The sequence below is a fragment of the Salmo trutta genome, chromosome 20 (assembly GCF_901001165.1).
Source record: "Salmo trutta chromosome 20, fSalTru1.1, whole genome shotgun sequence".
In the NCBI taxonomy this organism is placed as follows: Eukaryota; Metazoa; Chordata; class Actinopteri; order Salmoniformes; family Salmonidae; genus Salmo; species Salmo trutta.
In genome coordinates, this window is record NC_042976.1 from 1,241,657 (window position 1) to 1,259,912 (window position 18,256).

General features: G+C 47.7%; 2 protein-coding genes across 3 annotated transcripts in view; one reads left to right on the top strand and one right to left on the bottom strand.

Annotated features, from left to right (window-relative positions):
• Positions 1 to 2,694, top strand: part of smarcal1 (SWI/SNF related, matrix associated, actin dependent regulator of chromatin, subfamily a-like 1) — a 28,667-nt gene extending 25,973 nt beyond the window's left edge. For both annotated transcript variants that reach the window (XM_029701990.1, XM_029701989.1), the window contains exon 16: positions 2,207 to 2,694. In XM_029701990.1, coding sequence (XP_029557850.1) covers positions 2,207 to 2,392 — 186 coding nt within the window. In that variant the 3' untranslated portion in view covers positions 2,393 to 2,694. The remainder of the gene's footprint in view (positions 1 to 2,206) is intronic.
• A 5,332-nt stretch (positions 2,695 to 8,026) lies between these two features.
• nme9 (NME/NM23 family member 9) overlaps positions 8,027 to 18,256 on the bottom strand; it is a 29,427-nt gene continuing 19,197 nt past the window's right edge. Inside the window, exons 11-16 of the mRNA XM_029701991.1 lie at positions 17,166 to 17,273; positions 13,384 to 13,553; positions 12,908 to 13,052; positions 10,861 to 11,126; positions 10,043 to 10,285; positions 8,027 to 9,941 (exon numbers count right to left, since the gene is read on the bottom strand). Of these exons, the coding sequence (XP_029557851.1) occupies positions 9,922 to 9,941; positions 10,043 to 10,285; positions 10,861 to 11,126; positions 12,908 to 13,052; positions 13,384 to 13,553; positions 17,166 to 17,273 (952 nt within the window). The 3' untranslated portion in view covers positions 8,027 to 9,921. The remainder of the gene's footprint in view (positions 9,942 to 10,042; positions 10,286 to 10,860; positions 11,127 to 12,907; positions 13,053 to 13,383; positions 13,554 to 17,165; positions 17,274 to 18,256) is intronic.

Here is an 18,256-nt window from a genome sequence, read left to right on the forward strand (position 1 = left end):
GTTCATGCTGGAAAACCCACAAATGTATCTGAGTTAAAGTAGTTCTGCATGGAAGAGTGGACCACAACTCCTCCATAGTGATGTGAGAGACTGATCAACAACGACAGGAAGTGTTTGTTTGGAGTCATTACAGCTAAAGGTGGTACAACCAGTTAATGAGTGAAAGGGGGTAATTACTTTTATTACACATTTAGTATCAAAAATATGCAAAAATAGAGAAAATCAGAAAGGGGTAAAATACTTTATCACAGCACTGTGTACAGAGACCTTCTAGATATTTGCATCTTTAGTGTCCATTCTATTATTCTCATTCCTAATTCTATGCCAAGTACCACCAGGCGTACTGGTGTCCTGGTTGACTACCCCCAGGCGTACTGGTGCCCTGGTTGACTACCCCCAGGCGTACTGGTGTCCTGGTTGACTACCCCCAGGCGTACTGGTGCCCTGGTTGACTACCCCCAGGCGTACTGGTGCCCTGGTTGACTACCCCCAGGCGTACTGGTGCCCTGGTTGACTACCCCCAGGCGTACTGGTGCCCTGGTTGACTACCCCCAGGCGTACTGGTGTCCTGGTTGACTACCCCCAGGCATACTGGTGCCCTGGTTGAGAACCCCCAGGCGTACTGGTGCCCTGGTTGACTACCCCCAGGTGTACTGGTGCCCTGGTTGACTACCCCCAGGCGTACTGGTGTCCTGGTTGACTACCCCCAGGCGTACTGGTGTCCTGGTTGACTACCCCCAGGCGTACTGGTGCCCTGGTTGAGAACCCCCAGGCGTACTGGTGCCCTGGTTGACTACCCCCAGGTGTACTGGTGCCCTGGTTGACTACCCCCAGGCGTACTGGTGCCCTGGTTGAGTACCCCCAGGAGTACTGGTGTCCTGGTTGAGTACCCCCAGGCGTACTGGTGTCCTGGTTGACTACCCCCAGGCGTACTGGTGCCCTGGTTGAGTACCACCAGGCGTACTGGTGCCCTGGTTGAGTACCACCAGGTGTACTGGTGCCCTGGTTGAGTACCACCAGGCGTACTGGTGCCCTGGTTGAGTACCACCAGGCGTACTGGTGCCCTGGTTGACTACCCCCAGGCGTACTGGTGCCCTGGTTGAGAACCCCCAGGCGTACTGGTGCCCTGGTTGAGAACCCCCAGGCGTACTGGTGCCCTGGTTGAGAACCCCCAGGCGTACTGGTGCCCTGGTTGAGTACCACCAGGCGTACTGGTGCCCTGGTTGAGAACCCCCAGGCGTACTGGTGCCCTGGTTGAGTACCACCAGGCGTACTGGTGCCCTGGTTGAGAACCACCAGGCGTACTGGTGCCCTGGTTGACTACCCCCAGGCGTACTGGTGCCCTGGTTGAGTACCCCCAGGCGTACTGGTGCCCTGGTTGACTACCCCCAGGGGTACTGGTGCCCTGGTTGAGTACCACCAGGCGTACTGGTGCCCTGGTTGACTACCCTCAGGCGTACTGGTGCCCTGGTTGACTACCCTCAGGAGTACTGGTGCCCTGGTTGAGTACCACCAGGCGTACTGGTGCCCTGGTTGACTACCCCCAGGGGTACTGGTGCCCTGGTTGACTACCCCCAGGGGTACTGGTGTCCTGGTTGACTACCCCCAGGGGTACTGGTGTCCTGGTTGACTACCCCCAGGCGTACTGGTGCCCTGGTTGAGTACCCCCAGGCGTACTGGTGCCCTGGTTGAGAACCCCCAGGCGTACTGGTGCCCTGGTTGAGAACCCCCAGGCGTACTGGTGCCCTGGTTGAGTACCCCCAGGCGTACTGGTGCCCTGGTTGACTACCCCCAGGAGTACTGGTGCCCTGGTTGAGAACCACCAGGCGTACTGGCGCCCTGGTTGACTACCCCCAGGCGTACTGGTGCCCTGGTTGACTACCCCCAGGCGTACTGGTGCCCTGGTTGACTACCCCCAGGCGTACTGGTGCCCTGGTTGACTACCCCCAGGCGTACTGGTGCCCTGGTTGACTACCCCCAGGCGTACTGGTGCCCTGGTTGAGAACCCCCAGGCGTACTGGTGCCCTGGTTGAGAACCACTGATATAGAGAATATGGTGCCATTTGAGAGGCAGATGAAGTGTTTGTGTGTTATGAAGGGTGTTTCTGTGTGTGTGTGTGTGTGTGTGTGTGTGTGTGTGTGTGTGTGTTATGAAGGGTTTCTGTGTGTGTGTTATGAAGTGTTTGAATGTGTTTATGTATTTCAGGACTCCCAGCAGAGGAGGATCACAGAGATGTTCCAGAGATCGTTCACCGAGGGGGAGGATGATATGGACGAAGCCCTCCTATTGGAGGCTGTGGAGGCCTGGGATAACCCTAGCAACCAACCAGGAAGTGATGTAGAAGAGAGCCCCAGCAAGAAGAGACGCATAGAGGACTACTTTGGCAGATAATTCCTGGAGGAAAATCAAGTGATGTCCCATATATACCTGTGATCTACTATCATAATGAAACTAATTATCATGAGTCATGTACTTTGTTGGATCAGTTGTTTCTGGGTATTATTTTTCGTCTTTGTAAATATTGCTCTCAACAAACTTTTTTTTTCTTTGCAACCAAAGTAAATAAATGACATGTTCTGTTTTCAAGTTTTATTAGTAGTATGTACAGTGTCCAACGAAATGCTTGCAGGCTCCTTCTCGACAATGCAACAACAACAATAAGAAATATTAAAAGATAAGAATACGTACATAAAGTGGCTCCATGGAATATATATCATTTTTGCATAAGTAAAATACCTGAAGTTACAATTTATAGTTCAATATTTACATGTTTTGGGGAAGGGGGGATTGGGGGTAGGTTTAAAGTGAAAATGGCATTCAAAAATTATGGGACCCTTAACCTAATATTTTGTTGCACAACCTTTAGAGGCAATCAGGTAGTTAGCCTAGTGGTTAGAGAGTCACTGCATTCAAATGTTTTCTGTAGCTCTCAATGAGACTTCTGCACCTGTTAACAGGTAGTTTGGCCCACTCTTCCTGAGCAAACTGCTCCAGCTGTCTCAGGTTTGATGGGTACCTTCTGCACCTGTTAACAGGTAGTTTGGCCCACTCTTCCTGAGCAAACTGCTCCAGCTGTCTCAGGTTTGATGGGTGCTTTCTCCAGACTGTAAGTTTCAGCTCTTTCCATAGATGTTCGATAGGATTCAGATCAGGATTCATAGAATGCCACTTCAGAATAGTCCAATGTTTTCTTATCCATTCTTGGGTGCGTTTAGCTGTGTTTTGGGTCATTATCCTTTTGGAGGAAACCATGACTTGAGACAGAGCTTTCTGACACTGGGCAGTACGTTTTGCTCCAGAATGCCTTGATGGTCTTGAGATTTCATTGTGCCCTGCACAGATTCAAGGCAGGTGCGGCACGGCAGCCCCAGAACCTAGCCGCCTCCATGTTTCACTGTAGGTATGGTGGTCTTTCCTTTGAAAGCTTCATTTTTTTAGTCTGTGAACATAGAGCTGATGTGACTTGCCAAAAAGCTCCAGTTTTGATTCATCTGTCCAAAGGACATTCTCCCAGAAGGATGGTGGCTTGTCAGTATGTCTTTTAACAAATTCCAGTCTAGCTTTTTATTAAATTTTTCTTTCAAAACCTCCTGGGTCTTCTTCCATGGAGCCCACTTTCGCTCAAAAAAGCGACGGATGGTGCGATCAGAAACTGACGTACCTTCACCTTGGACTTCAGCTTGTATCTCTTTGACAGTTATCCATGGTTCTTCTTCTACCTTTCGCACTATCCTTCTGTTCAATCTGGGGTTGATTTTCCTCTTGCCCAGTGAGGTTGGCTACAGTTTCCATGGACCTTAAACTTCTTAATAATACCTTCACCCCGCTTGTCTATTATTTTCTTTCTGATCTCCTCAGACAAATCTCTCCTTTGCTTTCTCTGGCCCATGTTCAGTGTGGTGTACACAATGATACCAAACAGCACAGTGGCTACTTTTCTCCATTTAAATAGGCTAAATGATGTGATGTACTGGGGTGTCTTCACCACCCGCTGGAGGGCCACGGTCCCAGTGATGTACTGAGCTGTCTTCACCACCCGCTGGAGGGCCACGGTCCTAGTGATGTACTGGGCCGTCTTCACCACCCGCTGGAGGGCCACGGTCTCAGTGATGTACTGGGCGGTCTTCATTACCCGCTGGAGGGCCACGGTCCTAGTGATGTACTGGGCCGTCTTCACCACCCGCTGGAGGGCCACGGTCTCAGTGATGTACTGGGCGGTCTTCATTACCCGCTGGAGGGCCACGGTCTCAGTGATGTACTGGGCCGTCTTCATTACCCGCTGGAGGGCCACGGTCCTAGTGATGTACTGGGCCGTGTTCACCACCCGCTGGAGGGCCACGGTCCTAGTGATGTACTGGGCCGTCTTCACCACCCACTGGAGGGCCACAGTCCCACTGATGTACTGGGCCGTGTTCACCACCCGCTGGAGCGCCTTGCGGTCGTGGACGGAGCAACCAGGCCGTGATGCAACCGGTCAGGACGGTCTGGCATGTCAAATTTCTTCAGCCTTAGGAAGTAGAGCCGCTGTTGGTCCATGTCAAGTCCTCGGTGATGTGGACAGTGAGGAACTTTAACTTCTGACTCTCAACTGCAGTCCGATTTGATGTGGATCACCAACAACGATGAGTCAGCCTATAGGGAGGTGGTAAGTGAACTGGCATTGTGGTGCCAGGATAACCACCTCGCCCTCAACATCAGCAAAACAAAGGAGCTGATTGTTGACTTCAGGACCTACCAACCGTGGTGTCGTCAGCAACCTTAATGATGGAGTTTGTGTCGTGCAAACCAACGCTGTCGTGGGTGAACAGGGAGTACAGCGGAGGGCTGAGGACACAGCCCTGGGGGAGACCCTGTGTTAAGAGTCAGTGTGGAGGAGGTGTTTTTGCCAATCCTCAGCCTCTGGTCTGCATGTCAGGAAGTCCAGGATCCAGTTGCAGAGGGTGGTGTCCAAACCCAGGGCTCTGAGCTTGGAGGGAACAATCGTGTTGTTATACTTAACTCTAGTCAATGAACAGCAGTCTCACATAGGTTTTCCTTTTGTCCAGATCTGTTACAGCTGTGTGAATAGCGATGGAAATGGCATTTTCCGTGGATCTGTTGGAGCGGTAGGTAAATTGGAGTGGGTCCAGTGTGCCTGGCATGCTGGCCTTGATGTGGGCCATGACCAGCCTCTCAGTGCACTTCATGATAACAGGGGTGAGTGTAACGGGCGATAGTCTGTAGTCCTTGCCACATGCGTTGCAAGTCTGAGTTGTTAAGCAAGAATTCAAGTTTGAGTCTGTATTGTCTTTTTTGCGTCCCTAATGGATTTGTGGATCTCGTACCTGCTTGCCTTGTGTGGGTTGTGCGCCACTAAGTAATCCTGGTTCGTTCCACTGACATTGAATGCTGCAGTACGGGTTCTCAGCATGCAACAGATGTCTCCGTTCATCCATTGTTTTTGGTTGGTGACATGTACGGATTGTTATTGTGGGTTCCATATCATCAACACATTTCCTAATGAAGCCTGTGACTGACAATTGTATATTCCTCACTGTTAATGGATGAGTCCTGGGTGAATGAATCTGAACATATTCAAATCGGTATTCTCAAAACAATCCTGCAGAATTGAGTCTTCCTCGTCTGTCCAGTATTGAGTCTGCCTTGTCTGTCCAGTATTGAGTCTGCCTCGTCTGTCCAGTATTGAGTCTGCCTCGTCTGTCCAGTATTGAGTCTGCCTCGTCTGTCCAGTATTGAGTCTGCCTCGTCTGTCCAGTGCCTCACTATTCTCTGTGTTGGTGGCTCCCTCTTGAGTTGCCGCTTGTAGGCGGGGAGTAGGGACAGGGAGACGTGATCTGATTGGCCGTAGTGAGGGCGGGGGGATGGCTTTGTACGTGTCATGGATGTTCTATATTAGGCTTGGGCGGTATCAGGGCTGGCGTTGTGGGTGGGCCTAAGGGGGCCTGCCCGCCCTACCGTACCTCCTTGCCAGTCCAAATAAAATATTGAAATACTGATCATTTATTTGACTCAGGTAAAGCATCCGAGCGAGCGAAACAGCACCCCTCTGTATTTGTATATACAGTTGAAGTCGGAAGTTTACATACACTTAGGTTGGAGTCATTAAAACTCATTTTTCAACCATTCCACAAATTTCTTGTTTAACAAACTATAGTTTTGGCAAGTCGGTTAGGACATCTACTTTGTGCATGACAAGTAATTTTTCCAACAATTGTTTAGACAGATTATTTCACTTAATTCACTGTATCACAATTCCAGTGGGTCAGAAGTTTACATACACTAAGTTGACTGTGCCTTTAAACAGCTTGGAAAAGTCAAGAAAATGATGTCATGGCTTTAGAAGCTTCTGATAGGCTAATTGACGTCATTTGAGTCAATTGGAGGTGTACCTGTGGATGTATTTCAAGGCCTACCTTCAAACAGGTCTACTACACCTGTTGTATTCAGCATTTCACTGTGAGGTCTACTACACCTGTTGTATTCAGCATTTCACTGTGAGGTCTACTACACCTGTTGTATTCAGCATTTCACTGTAAGGTCTACTGCACCTGTTGTATTCAGCATTTCACTGTGAGGTCTACTACACCTGTTGTATTCAGCATTTCACTGTGAGGTCTACTACACCTGTTGTATTCAGCATTTCACTGTGAGGTCTACACCTGTTGTATTCAGCATTTCACTGTGAGGTCTACACCTGTTGTATTCAGCATTTCACTGTGAGGTCTACTGCACCTGTTGTATTCAGCATTTCACTGTAAGGTCTACTGCACCTGTTGTATTCAGCATTTCACTGTGAGGTCTACTACACCTGTTGTATTCAGCATTTCACTGTGAGGTCTACTACACCTGTTGTATTCAGCATTTCACTGTGAGGTCTACTACACCTGTTGTATTCAGCATTTCACTGTGAGGTCTACTACACCTGTTGTATTCAGCATTTCACTGTGAGGTCTACTACACCTGTTGTATTCAGCATTTCACTGTGAGGTCTACTACACCTGTTGTATTCAGCATTTCACTGTGAGGTCTACTACACCTGTTGTATTCAGCATTTCACTGTGAGGTCTACTACACCTGTTGTATTCAGCATTTCACTGTGAGGTCTACTACACCTGTTGTATTCAGCATTTCACTGTGAGGTCTACTACACCTGTTGTATTCAGCATTTCACTGTAAGGTCTACTACACCTGTTGTATTCAGCATTTCACTGTGAGGTCTACTACACCTGTTGTATTCAGCATTTCACTGTGAGGTCTACTACACCTGTTGTATTCAGCATTTCACTGTGAGGTCTACTACACCTGTTGTATTCAGCATTTCACTGTGAGGTCTACTACACCTGTTGTATTCAGCATTTCACTGTGAGGTCTACTACACCTGTTGTATTCAGCATTTCACTGTGAGGTCTACTACACCTGTTGTATTCAGCATTTCACTGTGAGGTCTACTACACCTGTTGTATTCAGCTTTCACTGTGAGGTCTACTACACCTGTTGTATTCAGCATTTCACTGTGAGGTCTACTACACCTGTTGTATTCAGCATTTCACTGTGAGGTCTACTACACCTGTTGTATTCAGCATTTCACTGTGAGGTCTACTACACCTGTTGTATTCAGCATTTCACTGTGAGGTCTACTACACCTGTTGTATTCAGCATTTCACTGTGAGGTCTACTACACCTGTTGTATTCAGCATTTCACTGTGAGGTCTACTACACCTGTTGTATTCAGCATTTCACTGTGAGGTCTACTACACCTGTTGTATTCAGCATTTCACTGTGAGGTCTACTACACCTGTTGTATTCAGCATTTCACTGTGAGGTCTACTACACCTGTTGTATTCAGCATTTCACTGTGAGGTCTACACCTGTTGTATTCAGCATTTCACTGTGAGGTCTACTACACCTGTTGTATTCAGCATTACACTGTGAGGTCTACTACACCTGTTGTATTCGGCGCATGTGACTAATACAATTTGATTGTGTTGGTGAGGATGTAGACATTGATACACAAAAATATAAAAATCCGCAATAAGATTTTTATTTCATTTTTCACAACATTCAAATGAAGTAACATGATAATGTACTGTAGCCCTGCAAGTGGTATTGTTCATTTGTTATATCTGAAAGACGACGGCCATCCAGTCTTAACTTGGATGATCAGAGTCCTGGGGATCTGTCCTGGGAATCTCTACTGGGGATGATCTGTCCTGGGGATGATCTGTCCTGGGGATCTCTACTGGGGATGATCTGTCCTGGGGATGATCTGTCCTGGGAATCTCTACTGGGGATGATCTGTCCTGGGGATGATCTGTCCTGGGAATCTCTACTGGGGATGATCTGTCCTGGGGATGATCTGTCCTGGAGATGATCTGTCCTGGAGATGATCTGTCCTGGAGATCTCTACTGGGGATCTGTCCTGGGGATGATCTGACCTGGGGATGATCTGTCCTGGGGATGATCTGTCCTAGGGATGATCTGTCCTAGGGATGATCTGTCCTGGGGATGATCTGTACTGGGGATGATCTGTCCTGGGGATGATCTGTACTGGGGATGATCTGTCCTGGGGATGATCTGTACTGGGGATGACCTGTCCTGGGGATGATCTGTCCTGGGAATGATCTGTCCTGGGAATCTCTACTGGGGATGATCTGTCCTGGGGATGATCTGTCCTGGGGATGATCTGTCCTGGGGATGATCTGTCCTGGGCATCTCTACTGGGGATGATCTGTCCTGGAGATGATCTGTCCTGGGGATCTCTACTGGGGATGATCTGTCCTGGGGATGATCTGTCCTGGAGATTATCTGTCCTGGAGAACTCTACTGGGGATGATCTGACCTGGGGATGATCTGACCTGGGGATGATCTGTCCTGGAGATGATCTGTCCTGGAGATGATCTGTCCTGGAGATCTCTACTGGGGATCTGTCCTGGGGATGATCTGACCTGGGGATGATCTGTCCTGGGGATGATCTGTCCTGGGGATGATCTGTCCTGGAGATGATCTGTCCTGGAGATCTGTCCTGGGGATGATCTGTCCTGGGGATGATCTGTACTGGGGATGATCTGTACTGGGGATGATCTGTCCTGGGAATGATCTGTCCTGGGGATGATCTGTCCTGGGAATCTCTACTGGGGATGATCTGTCCTGGGGATGATCTGACCTGGGGATGATCTGTCCTGGGAATGATCTGTCCTGGGGATGATCTGTCCTGGGGATCTCTACTGGGGATGATCTGTCCTGGGGATGATCTGTCCTGGGGATGATCTGTCCTGGAGATTATCTGTCCTGGAGAACTCTACTGGGGATGATCTGACCTGGGGATGATCTGACCTGGGGATGATCTGTCCTGGAGATGATCTGTCCTGGAGATGATCTGTCCTGGAGATCTCTACTGGGGATCTGTCCTGGGGATGATCTGACCTGGGGATGATCTGTCCTGGGGATGATCTGTCCTGGGGATGATCTGTCCTGGAGATGATCTGTCCTGGAGATCTGTCCTGGGGATGATCTGTCCTGGGGATGATCTGTACTGGGGATGATCTGTACTGGGGATGATCTGTCCTGGGAATGATCTGTCCTGGGGATGATCTGTCCTGGGAATCTCTACTGGGGATGATCTGTCCTGGGGATGATCTGACCTGGGGATGATCTGTCCTGGGAATGATCTGTCCTGGGGATGATCTGTCCTGGGGATCTCTACTGGGGATGATCTGTCCTGGGGATGATCTGTCCTGGGGATGATCTGTCCTGGAGATGATCTGTCCTGGAGATCTCTACTGGGGATCTGTCCTGGGGATGATCTGACCTGGGGATGATCTGACCTGGGGATCTGGACTGGGGATGATCTGTCCTGGAGATCTCTACTGGGGATGATCTGTACTGGGGATCTCTACTGGGGATCTGTCGATCCTTCTTCTTCAGACTGGTGTCTGATCACCTGTAATATGAAGAAGGATCAACTCACCTGAATTCAGTTCTTTACCTTCAGCACAGATTTAGATCACGTGTTCAATATATTGAGCACAATCTCGTTCTTACCTTCCCCTTCTTTGCTTGTGACACTAGATGTGTCTGACGTGGATGTGGCCTGCTCAACATTATCTTCATGGCTCTCTGGACTTCCTGATTCAACATGCTCTTCATGGCTCTCTGGACTTCCTGATTCAACATGCTCTTGATGGCTCTCTGGACTTCCTGATTCAACATGCTCTGTCATTTCTGCAGTTGTACAACCTGATTTGTCTGAAGCCATGAGATCTGCAAAACTGTCCTGCTGCTTTCCTGAAAGAAAACATTGTACATGTTTACTGTTGAAAAGGGCTGTTCCTTGTTTATCAGTCTTGACTTGGTCCATCGAGCCAGATAGACCTGTTGGGATTCAACAATACACTGGCACCTAACAGCTCTCCACTAGTGACCCTGTTTTTCATGGTCCTTCTAGTCGGATAGAACTATACTGAACAAATATAAACGCAACATGTAACAATTTCAAAGATTTTGCAGAGTTACAGTTCATATAAGGAAATCACTCAACTGAAATAAATAAATTAGGCCCTAATCTATGGGTTTCACATGACTGGGCAGGGGCGCTGCTATTGGTGGGCCTGGGAGGGCATAGGCCCCACCCACTGGGGAGCCAGGCCCAGACAATCAGAATGAGCTATATTACAGACAGAACTGCTCACTAACAGGGATGTAAACAAATTTGTGCACATAATTTGAGAGAAATACGTTTTCTGTGCATATGGAAAATGTCTGGGATCTTTTATTTCAGTTCATGAAACACGGGACCAATACTTTACATGTTGCGTTTTATATTTTTCTTCAGTGTAGTAACTTGAAGTGTGATTGGTTACCTAGCGATGTGGGATCCAGTTCCCCATTGCTGGTCAGGTCTCCGTCTGAGGTGATGATATCACCAAACAGGAAGTGTATCTTCTCCTGGGCATGCTCCTGATTGGAGGAGCCGTGAAGGGCGTTGTGGAGGATGTCTAAGGCGAAGCGGGCTCTCAGGGACCCTGGGGCTGTCACCTGGGCCAGGCCAGGGTCTGTGGGGCCCATCATGGACCGCCACTCCTCCACAGCATTTTCCTTGGTCAGCACCAGCAGCATACAGGGGCCGCTACAGAGAGAGGGTTTCAGATGTACTCTTCTTCCCTGAGCATTATTAACTGTCTCTTCTACCCTGAGAATTATTAACTGTCTCTTCTACCCTGTCTCTTCTACCCTGAGAAGTATTAACTGTCTCTTCTACCCTGAGCATTATTAACTGTCTCCTATACCCTGAGCATTATTAACTGTCTCTCCTACCCTGAGCATTATTAACTGTCTCTTCTACCCTAAGTATTATTAACTGTCTCTTCTACCCTGAGATAATTAACTGTTTCTTCTACCCTGAGTATTATTAACTGTCTCTTCTACCCTGAGCATTATTAACTGTCTCCTATACCCTGAGCATTATTAACTGTCTCTTCTACCCTGAGCATTATTAACTGTCTCTTCTACCCTGAGCATTATTAACTGTCTCTTCTACCCTGAGCATTATTAACTGTCTCTTCTACCCTAAGCATTATTAACTGTCTCTTCTACCCTGAGATAATTAACTGTTTCTTCTACCCTGAGTATTATTAACTGTCTCTTCTACCTTGAGCATTATTAACTGTCTCTTCTACCCTGAGCATTATTAACTGTCTCTTCTACCCTGAGCATTATTAACTGTCTCTTCTACCCTGAGCATTATTAACTGTCTCTTCTACCCTGACTAAATTAACTGTCTCTTCTACCCTGAGTATTATTAACTGTCTCTTCTACCCTGAGCATTATTAACGGTCTCCTATACCCTGAGCATTATTAACTGTCTCTTCTACCCTGAGCATTATTAACTGTCCCTTATACCCTGAGCATTATTAACTGTCTCTTCTACCCTGAGCATTATTAACTGTCTCTTCTACCCTGAGCATTATTAACTGTCTCTTCTACCCTGAGCATTATTAACTGTCTCTTGTTCCCTGAGCATTATTAACTGTCTCTTCTTCCCTGAGCATTATTAACTGTCTCTTCTTCCCTGAGCATTATTAACTGTCTCTTCTATCCTGAGCATTATTAACTGTCTCTTCTACCCTGAGCATTATTAACTGTCTCTTGTTCCCTGAGCATTATTAATTGTCTCTTCTACCCTGAGCATTATTAACTGTCTCTTCTACCCTGAGAATTATTAACTGTCTCTTCTACCCTGAGCATTATTAACTGTCTCTACTACCCTGAGCATTATTAACTGTCTCCTATACCCTGAGCATTATTAACTGTCTCTTTTACCCTGAGCATTATTAACTGTCTCCTATACCCTGAGCATTATTAACTGTCACTTGTTCCCTGAGCATTATTAACTCTCTTCTTCCCTGAGCATTATTAACTCTCTTCTTCCCTGAGCATTATTAACTGTCTCTTCTACCCTGAGCATTATTAACTGTCTCTTCTACCCTGAGCATTATTAACTGTCCTATGTGACAATTACAATAGCGCTCTCCTCCAACACTAACCCAGAGCTGACCTCTAACCCAGAGCTGACCTCTAACCCAGAGCTGACCTCTAACACAGAGCTGACCTCTAACCCAGAGCTGACCTCTAACCCAGAGCTGTCCTCTAACCCAGAGCTGTCCTCTAACTCTAACCCAGAGCTGCCCTCCAACACTAACCCAGAGCTGTCCTCCAACTCTAACCCAGAGCTGTCCTCCAACTCTAACCCAGAGCTGTCCTCCAACACTAACCCAGAGCTGTCCTCCAACACTAACCCAGAGCTGTCCTCCAACTCTAACCCAGAGCTGTCCTCCAACTCTAACCCAGAGCTGTCCTCCAACTCTAACCCAGAGCCAGATATATAGGATTCTGTAGCACAGTACTAACCTGCACATGAAGTCAACCAGCTGGCCGTAGAACGGTTTGTCTCTGTGTTCCCTGTAGAACTCCTCAGCCGTGTCTCTAGACAACACTGTCTCCTTCAGCCGAGATATAGAGAAACCCCCAGCACGGATCTCCCCCAGGATCTCCTCTGGAAGGGGAGGAAAGGAGGTCGAGTACAACTGACTAAGGACCGGTTTGGATTTTATTTATTTTACCTTTATTTAAGAACAAATTCTTATTTACAATGACGGCCTAGGAACAGTGGGTTAACTGCCTTGTTCAGGGGCAGAACGACAGATTTGTACCTTGTCAGCTCGGGGATTTGAACTTGCAACCTTTAGTTTACTAGTCCAACGCCCCAAATAACTGGTAACTGGTACATAGTTAATAAACGTACAGTATATTGTGTATTGATTGATTGACTGATTCAGTGAATCATGTACCTCTATGTTCGTCCATGGAATCAGTGAATCATGTACCTCTATGTTCGTCCATGGAATCAGGCTTAATGATGGCCAGAGTCTGCTGTTTAGGGAAGAAGAAGTCAATCTCCTCCTCTGCCTCCTCTCTGCTGGCACTGCCATGGAGCTGGTTCAGCTGGTTCTGGGGCTCACTGTCCTCACTGGCCACCATGAACTGGGTTCTGAGGCTGAGGGGACAGTCACAGAGCACAGTGAGAGAGGACAGTCAGAGAGCACCGTGAGAGAGGCACTACGAAAGGAGAGGGGACAGTCACAGAGCACAGTGAGAGGGGACAGTCAGAGAGCACAGTGAGAGAGGCACTACGAAAGGAGAGAGGACAGTCACAGAGCACAGTGAGAGGGGACAGTCACAGAGCACAGTGAGAGGGGACAGTCACAGAGCACAGTGAGAGGGGACAGTCACAGAGCACAGTGAGAGGGGACAGTCAGAGAGCACAGTGAGAGAGGACAGTCACAGAGCACAGTGAGAGGGGACAGTCACAGAGCACCGTGAGAGAGGCACTACGAAAGGAGAGGGGACAGTCACAGAGCACAGTGAGAGAGGACAGTCACAGAGCACAGTGAGAGAGGACAGTCACAGAGCACAGTGAGAGAGGACAGTCACAGAGCACAGTGAGAGAGGACAGTCACAGAGCACAGTGAGAGAGGACAGTCACAGAGCACAGTGAGAGAGGCACTACGAAAGGAGAGGGGACAGTCAGAGAGCACAGTGAGAGGGGACAGTCACAGAGCACAGTGAGAGAGGACAGTCACAGAGCACAGTGAGAGGGGACAGTCACAGAGCACAGTGAGAGAGGTTTTCAATCCATTATCAAACTTAGGGGAACAAGATTATTTAGTGTTGTGGAGATTGACGTATATGACGTACTCTTGTATCTTTAGCTCACTCAGTACAAACACAGTTCACTGTTTTATCTGTTGTTTTATATGTAATGTGGATGTTTTGGTGAGTTTGGACCCCAGAAAGAGTAGCTAATGGGGACTGGGATCATAGACTGACCAGGTGAATCAAGGTGAAACCAATGTCATGGAAAGAGCAGGTATTTTTAATGTTTTGTCCACCCAGTGTAGATGGTCCAGCACATTGCTTCCTCTTGTGGGGCAGGATACATGTTGGTGATATTTTGGAAAAATGTGTTTGGTTAAAGTCACCAGCGACAAAGACTGTTCTTAATGTTTTGTCCACTCAGTGTATATACACATTACATCTGAGCAGAGCCCTACGGGACCTGGTAATAAACAGAGCCCTACGGGACCTGGTAATAAACAGAGCCCTACGGGACCTGGTAATAAACAGAGCCCTATGGGACCTGGTAATAAACAGATCCCTACGGGACCTGGTAATAAACAGAGCCCTATGGGACCTGGTAATAAACAGAGCTCTAATGGACCTGGTAATAAACAGAGCTCTAATGGACCTGGTAATAAACAGAGCTCTAATGGACCTGGTAATAAACAGAGCTCTACGGGACCTGGTAATAAACAGAGCCCTACGGGACCTGGTAATAAACAGAGCTCTACGGGACCTGGTAATAAACAGAGACCTACGGGACCTGGTAATAAACAGAGCTCTACGGGACCTGGTAATAAACAGAGCCCTACGGGACCTGGTAATAAACAGAGCCCTACGGGACCTGGTAATAAACAGAGCCCTACGGGACCTGGTAATAAACAGAGCCCTACGGGACCTGGTAATAAACAGAGCCCTACGGGACCTGGTAATAAACAGAGCCCTACGGGACCTGGTAATAAACAGAGTCCTACGGGGACCTGGTAATAAACAGAGCCCTACGGGACCTGGTAATAAACAGAGCTCTAATGGACCTGGTAATAAACAGAGCCCTATGGGACCTGGTAATAAACAGAGCTCTACTGGACCTGGTAATAAACAGAGCCCTACGGGGACCTGGTAATAAACAGAGCCCTACGGGACCTGGTAATAAACAGAGCCCTACGGGACCTGGTAATAAACAGAGCCCTACGGGACCTGGTAATAAACAGAGCCCTACTGGACCTGGTAATAAACAGAGTCCTACGGGGACCTGGTAATAAACAGAGCCCTACGGGACCTGGTAATAAACAGAGCTCTACTGGACCTGGTAATAAACAGAGCCCTATGGGACCTGGTAATAAACAGAGCTCTACTGGACCTGGTAATAAACAGAGCCCTACGGGGACCTGGTAATAAACAGAGCCCTACGGGACCTGGTAATAAACAGAGCTCTATGGGACCTGGTAATAAACAGAGCCCTACGGGGACCTGGTAATAAACAGAGCTCTACGGGACCTGGTAATAAACAGAGCCCTATGGGACCTGGTAATAAACAGAGTTCCAATGGACCTGGTAATAAACAGAGCCCTACGGGACCTGGTAATAAACAGAGCTCTAAGGGACCTGGTAATAAACAGAGCTCTAATGGACCTGGTAATAAACAGAGCCCTACGGGACCTGGTAATAAACAGAGCCCTATGGGGCCTGGTAATAAACAGAGCCCTACGGGACCTGGTAATAAACAGAGCTCTAATGGACCTAGTAATAAACAGAGCCCTACGGGACCTGGTAATAAACAGAGCCCTATGGGACCTGGTAATAAACAGAGCTCTAATGGACCTGGTAATAAACAGAGCCCTACAGGACCTGGTAATAAACAGAGCCCTACAGGACCTGGTAATAAACAGAGCCCTATGGGACCTGGTAATAAACAGAGCTCTACGTGACCTGGTAATAAACAGAGCTCTACGGGACCTGGTAATAAACAGAGCTCTACGGGACCTGGTAATCAGCAGAGCCCTATGGGACCTGGTAATAAACAGAGCCCTATGGGACCTGGTAATAAACAGAGCTCTAATGGACCTGGTAATAAACAGAGCTCTAATGGACCTGGTAATAAACAGAGCTCTACGGGACCTGGTAAAAAACAGAGCCCTATGAGACCTGGTAATAAACAGAGCTCTAATGGACCTGGTAATAAACAGAGCCCTATGAGACCTGGTAATAAACAGAGCTCTAATGGACCTGGTAATAAACAGAGCTCTAATGGACCTGGTAATAAACAGAGCCCTACGGGACCTGGTAATAAACAGAGCCCTATGGGACCTGGTAATAAACAGAGCTCTATGGGACCTGGTAATAAACAGAGCCCTACGGGACCTGGTAATAAACAGAGCCCTACAGGACCTGGTAATAAACAGAGCCCTACGGGACCTGGTAATAAACAGAGCTCTATGGGACCTGGTAATAAACAGAGCCCTACGGGGACCTGGTAATAAACAGATCCCTACGGGACCTGGTAATAAACAGAGCTCTACGGGACCTGGTAATAAACAGAGCTCTAATGGACCTGGTAATAAACAGAGCCCTACGGGACCTGGTAATAAACAGAGCCCTACGGGACCTGGTAATAAACAGAGCCCTACGGGACCTGGTAATAAACAGAGTCCTATGGGACCTGGTAATAAACAGAGCCCTATGGGACCTGGTAATAAACAGAGCTCTAATGGACCTGGTAATAAACAGAGCTCTACGGGACCTGGTAATAAACAGAGCTCTAATGGACCTGGTAATAAACAGAGCTCTAATGGACCTGGTAATAAACAGAGCTCTAATGGACATGGTAATAAACAGAGCCCTACGGGACATGGTAATAAACAGAGCCCTACGGGACCTGGTAATAAACAGACGGGACCTGGTAATCAGCAGAGTCCTATGGGGCTTAGTAATCAGCAGAGCTCTATGGGACCTGGTAATAAGTAGTGCTCTTTATGAGAGCTAGTCGTACCAGTCGGGCTGCTCCTCCATGGCCTTGCTGACGTCTTTAGGGCCCAGAAGGTTCCTCCAGTGGTCCACAGCTCCTGTCCTGGCCAGTGCCAGAGCCAACACAGGACCACTGTAACAGAAACACAGTCAACAGGAATAACATAAGACAGACTAGATAGACTAAGGGGAATAATAGACTAGGGGGAATAATAGTCTAGGGGGAATAATAGACTAGGGGGGAATAATAGACTAGGGAAATAATAGACTAGGGGGGAATAATAGACTAGGGGGAATAATAGACTAGGGGGGAATAATAGACTAGGGGGAATAATAGACTAGGGGGGAATAATATAGACTAGGGGGAATAATAGACCGGGGGAATAATAGACTAGGGGGGAATAATAGACCGGGGGAATAATAGACTAGGGGGAATAATAGACTAGGGGGAATAATAGACTAGGGGGAATAATAGACTAGGGATGAATAATAGACTAGGGGAAATACTAGACTAGGGGGAATAATAGACTAGGGGGAATACTAGACTAGGGGGAATAATAGACTAGGGATGAATAATAGACTCGGGGGAATACTAGACTAGGGGGAATAATAGACTAGGGGAATAATAGACTAGGGGGAATAATAGACTAGGGGGGAATAATAGACTAGGGGGAATAATAGACTAGGGGGAACAATAGCCTAGGGGGAATAATAGACTAGGGGGAATACTAGACTAGGGGGAATAATAGACTAGGGGAATAATAGACTAGGGGGGAATAATAGACCAGGGGGAATAAAAGTCTAGGGGGAAATAATAGACTAGGGGGAATAATAGACTAGCGGAATAATAGACTAGGGGGAATAATAGACTAGGGGGAATAATAGACTAGGGGAATAATAGACTAGAGGGAATAATAGACTAAACGGGAATAATAGACTAGGGGGGAATAATAGACTTGGGGGAATAATAGACTAGGGGGGAATAATAGACTAGCGGAATAATAGACTAGGGGGGAATAATAGACTAGGGGGAATAATAGACTAGGGGGAATAATAGACTAGGGGGAATAACAGACTAGGGGGGAATAATAGACCAGGGGAATAATAGACTAGGGG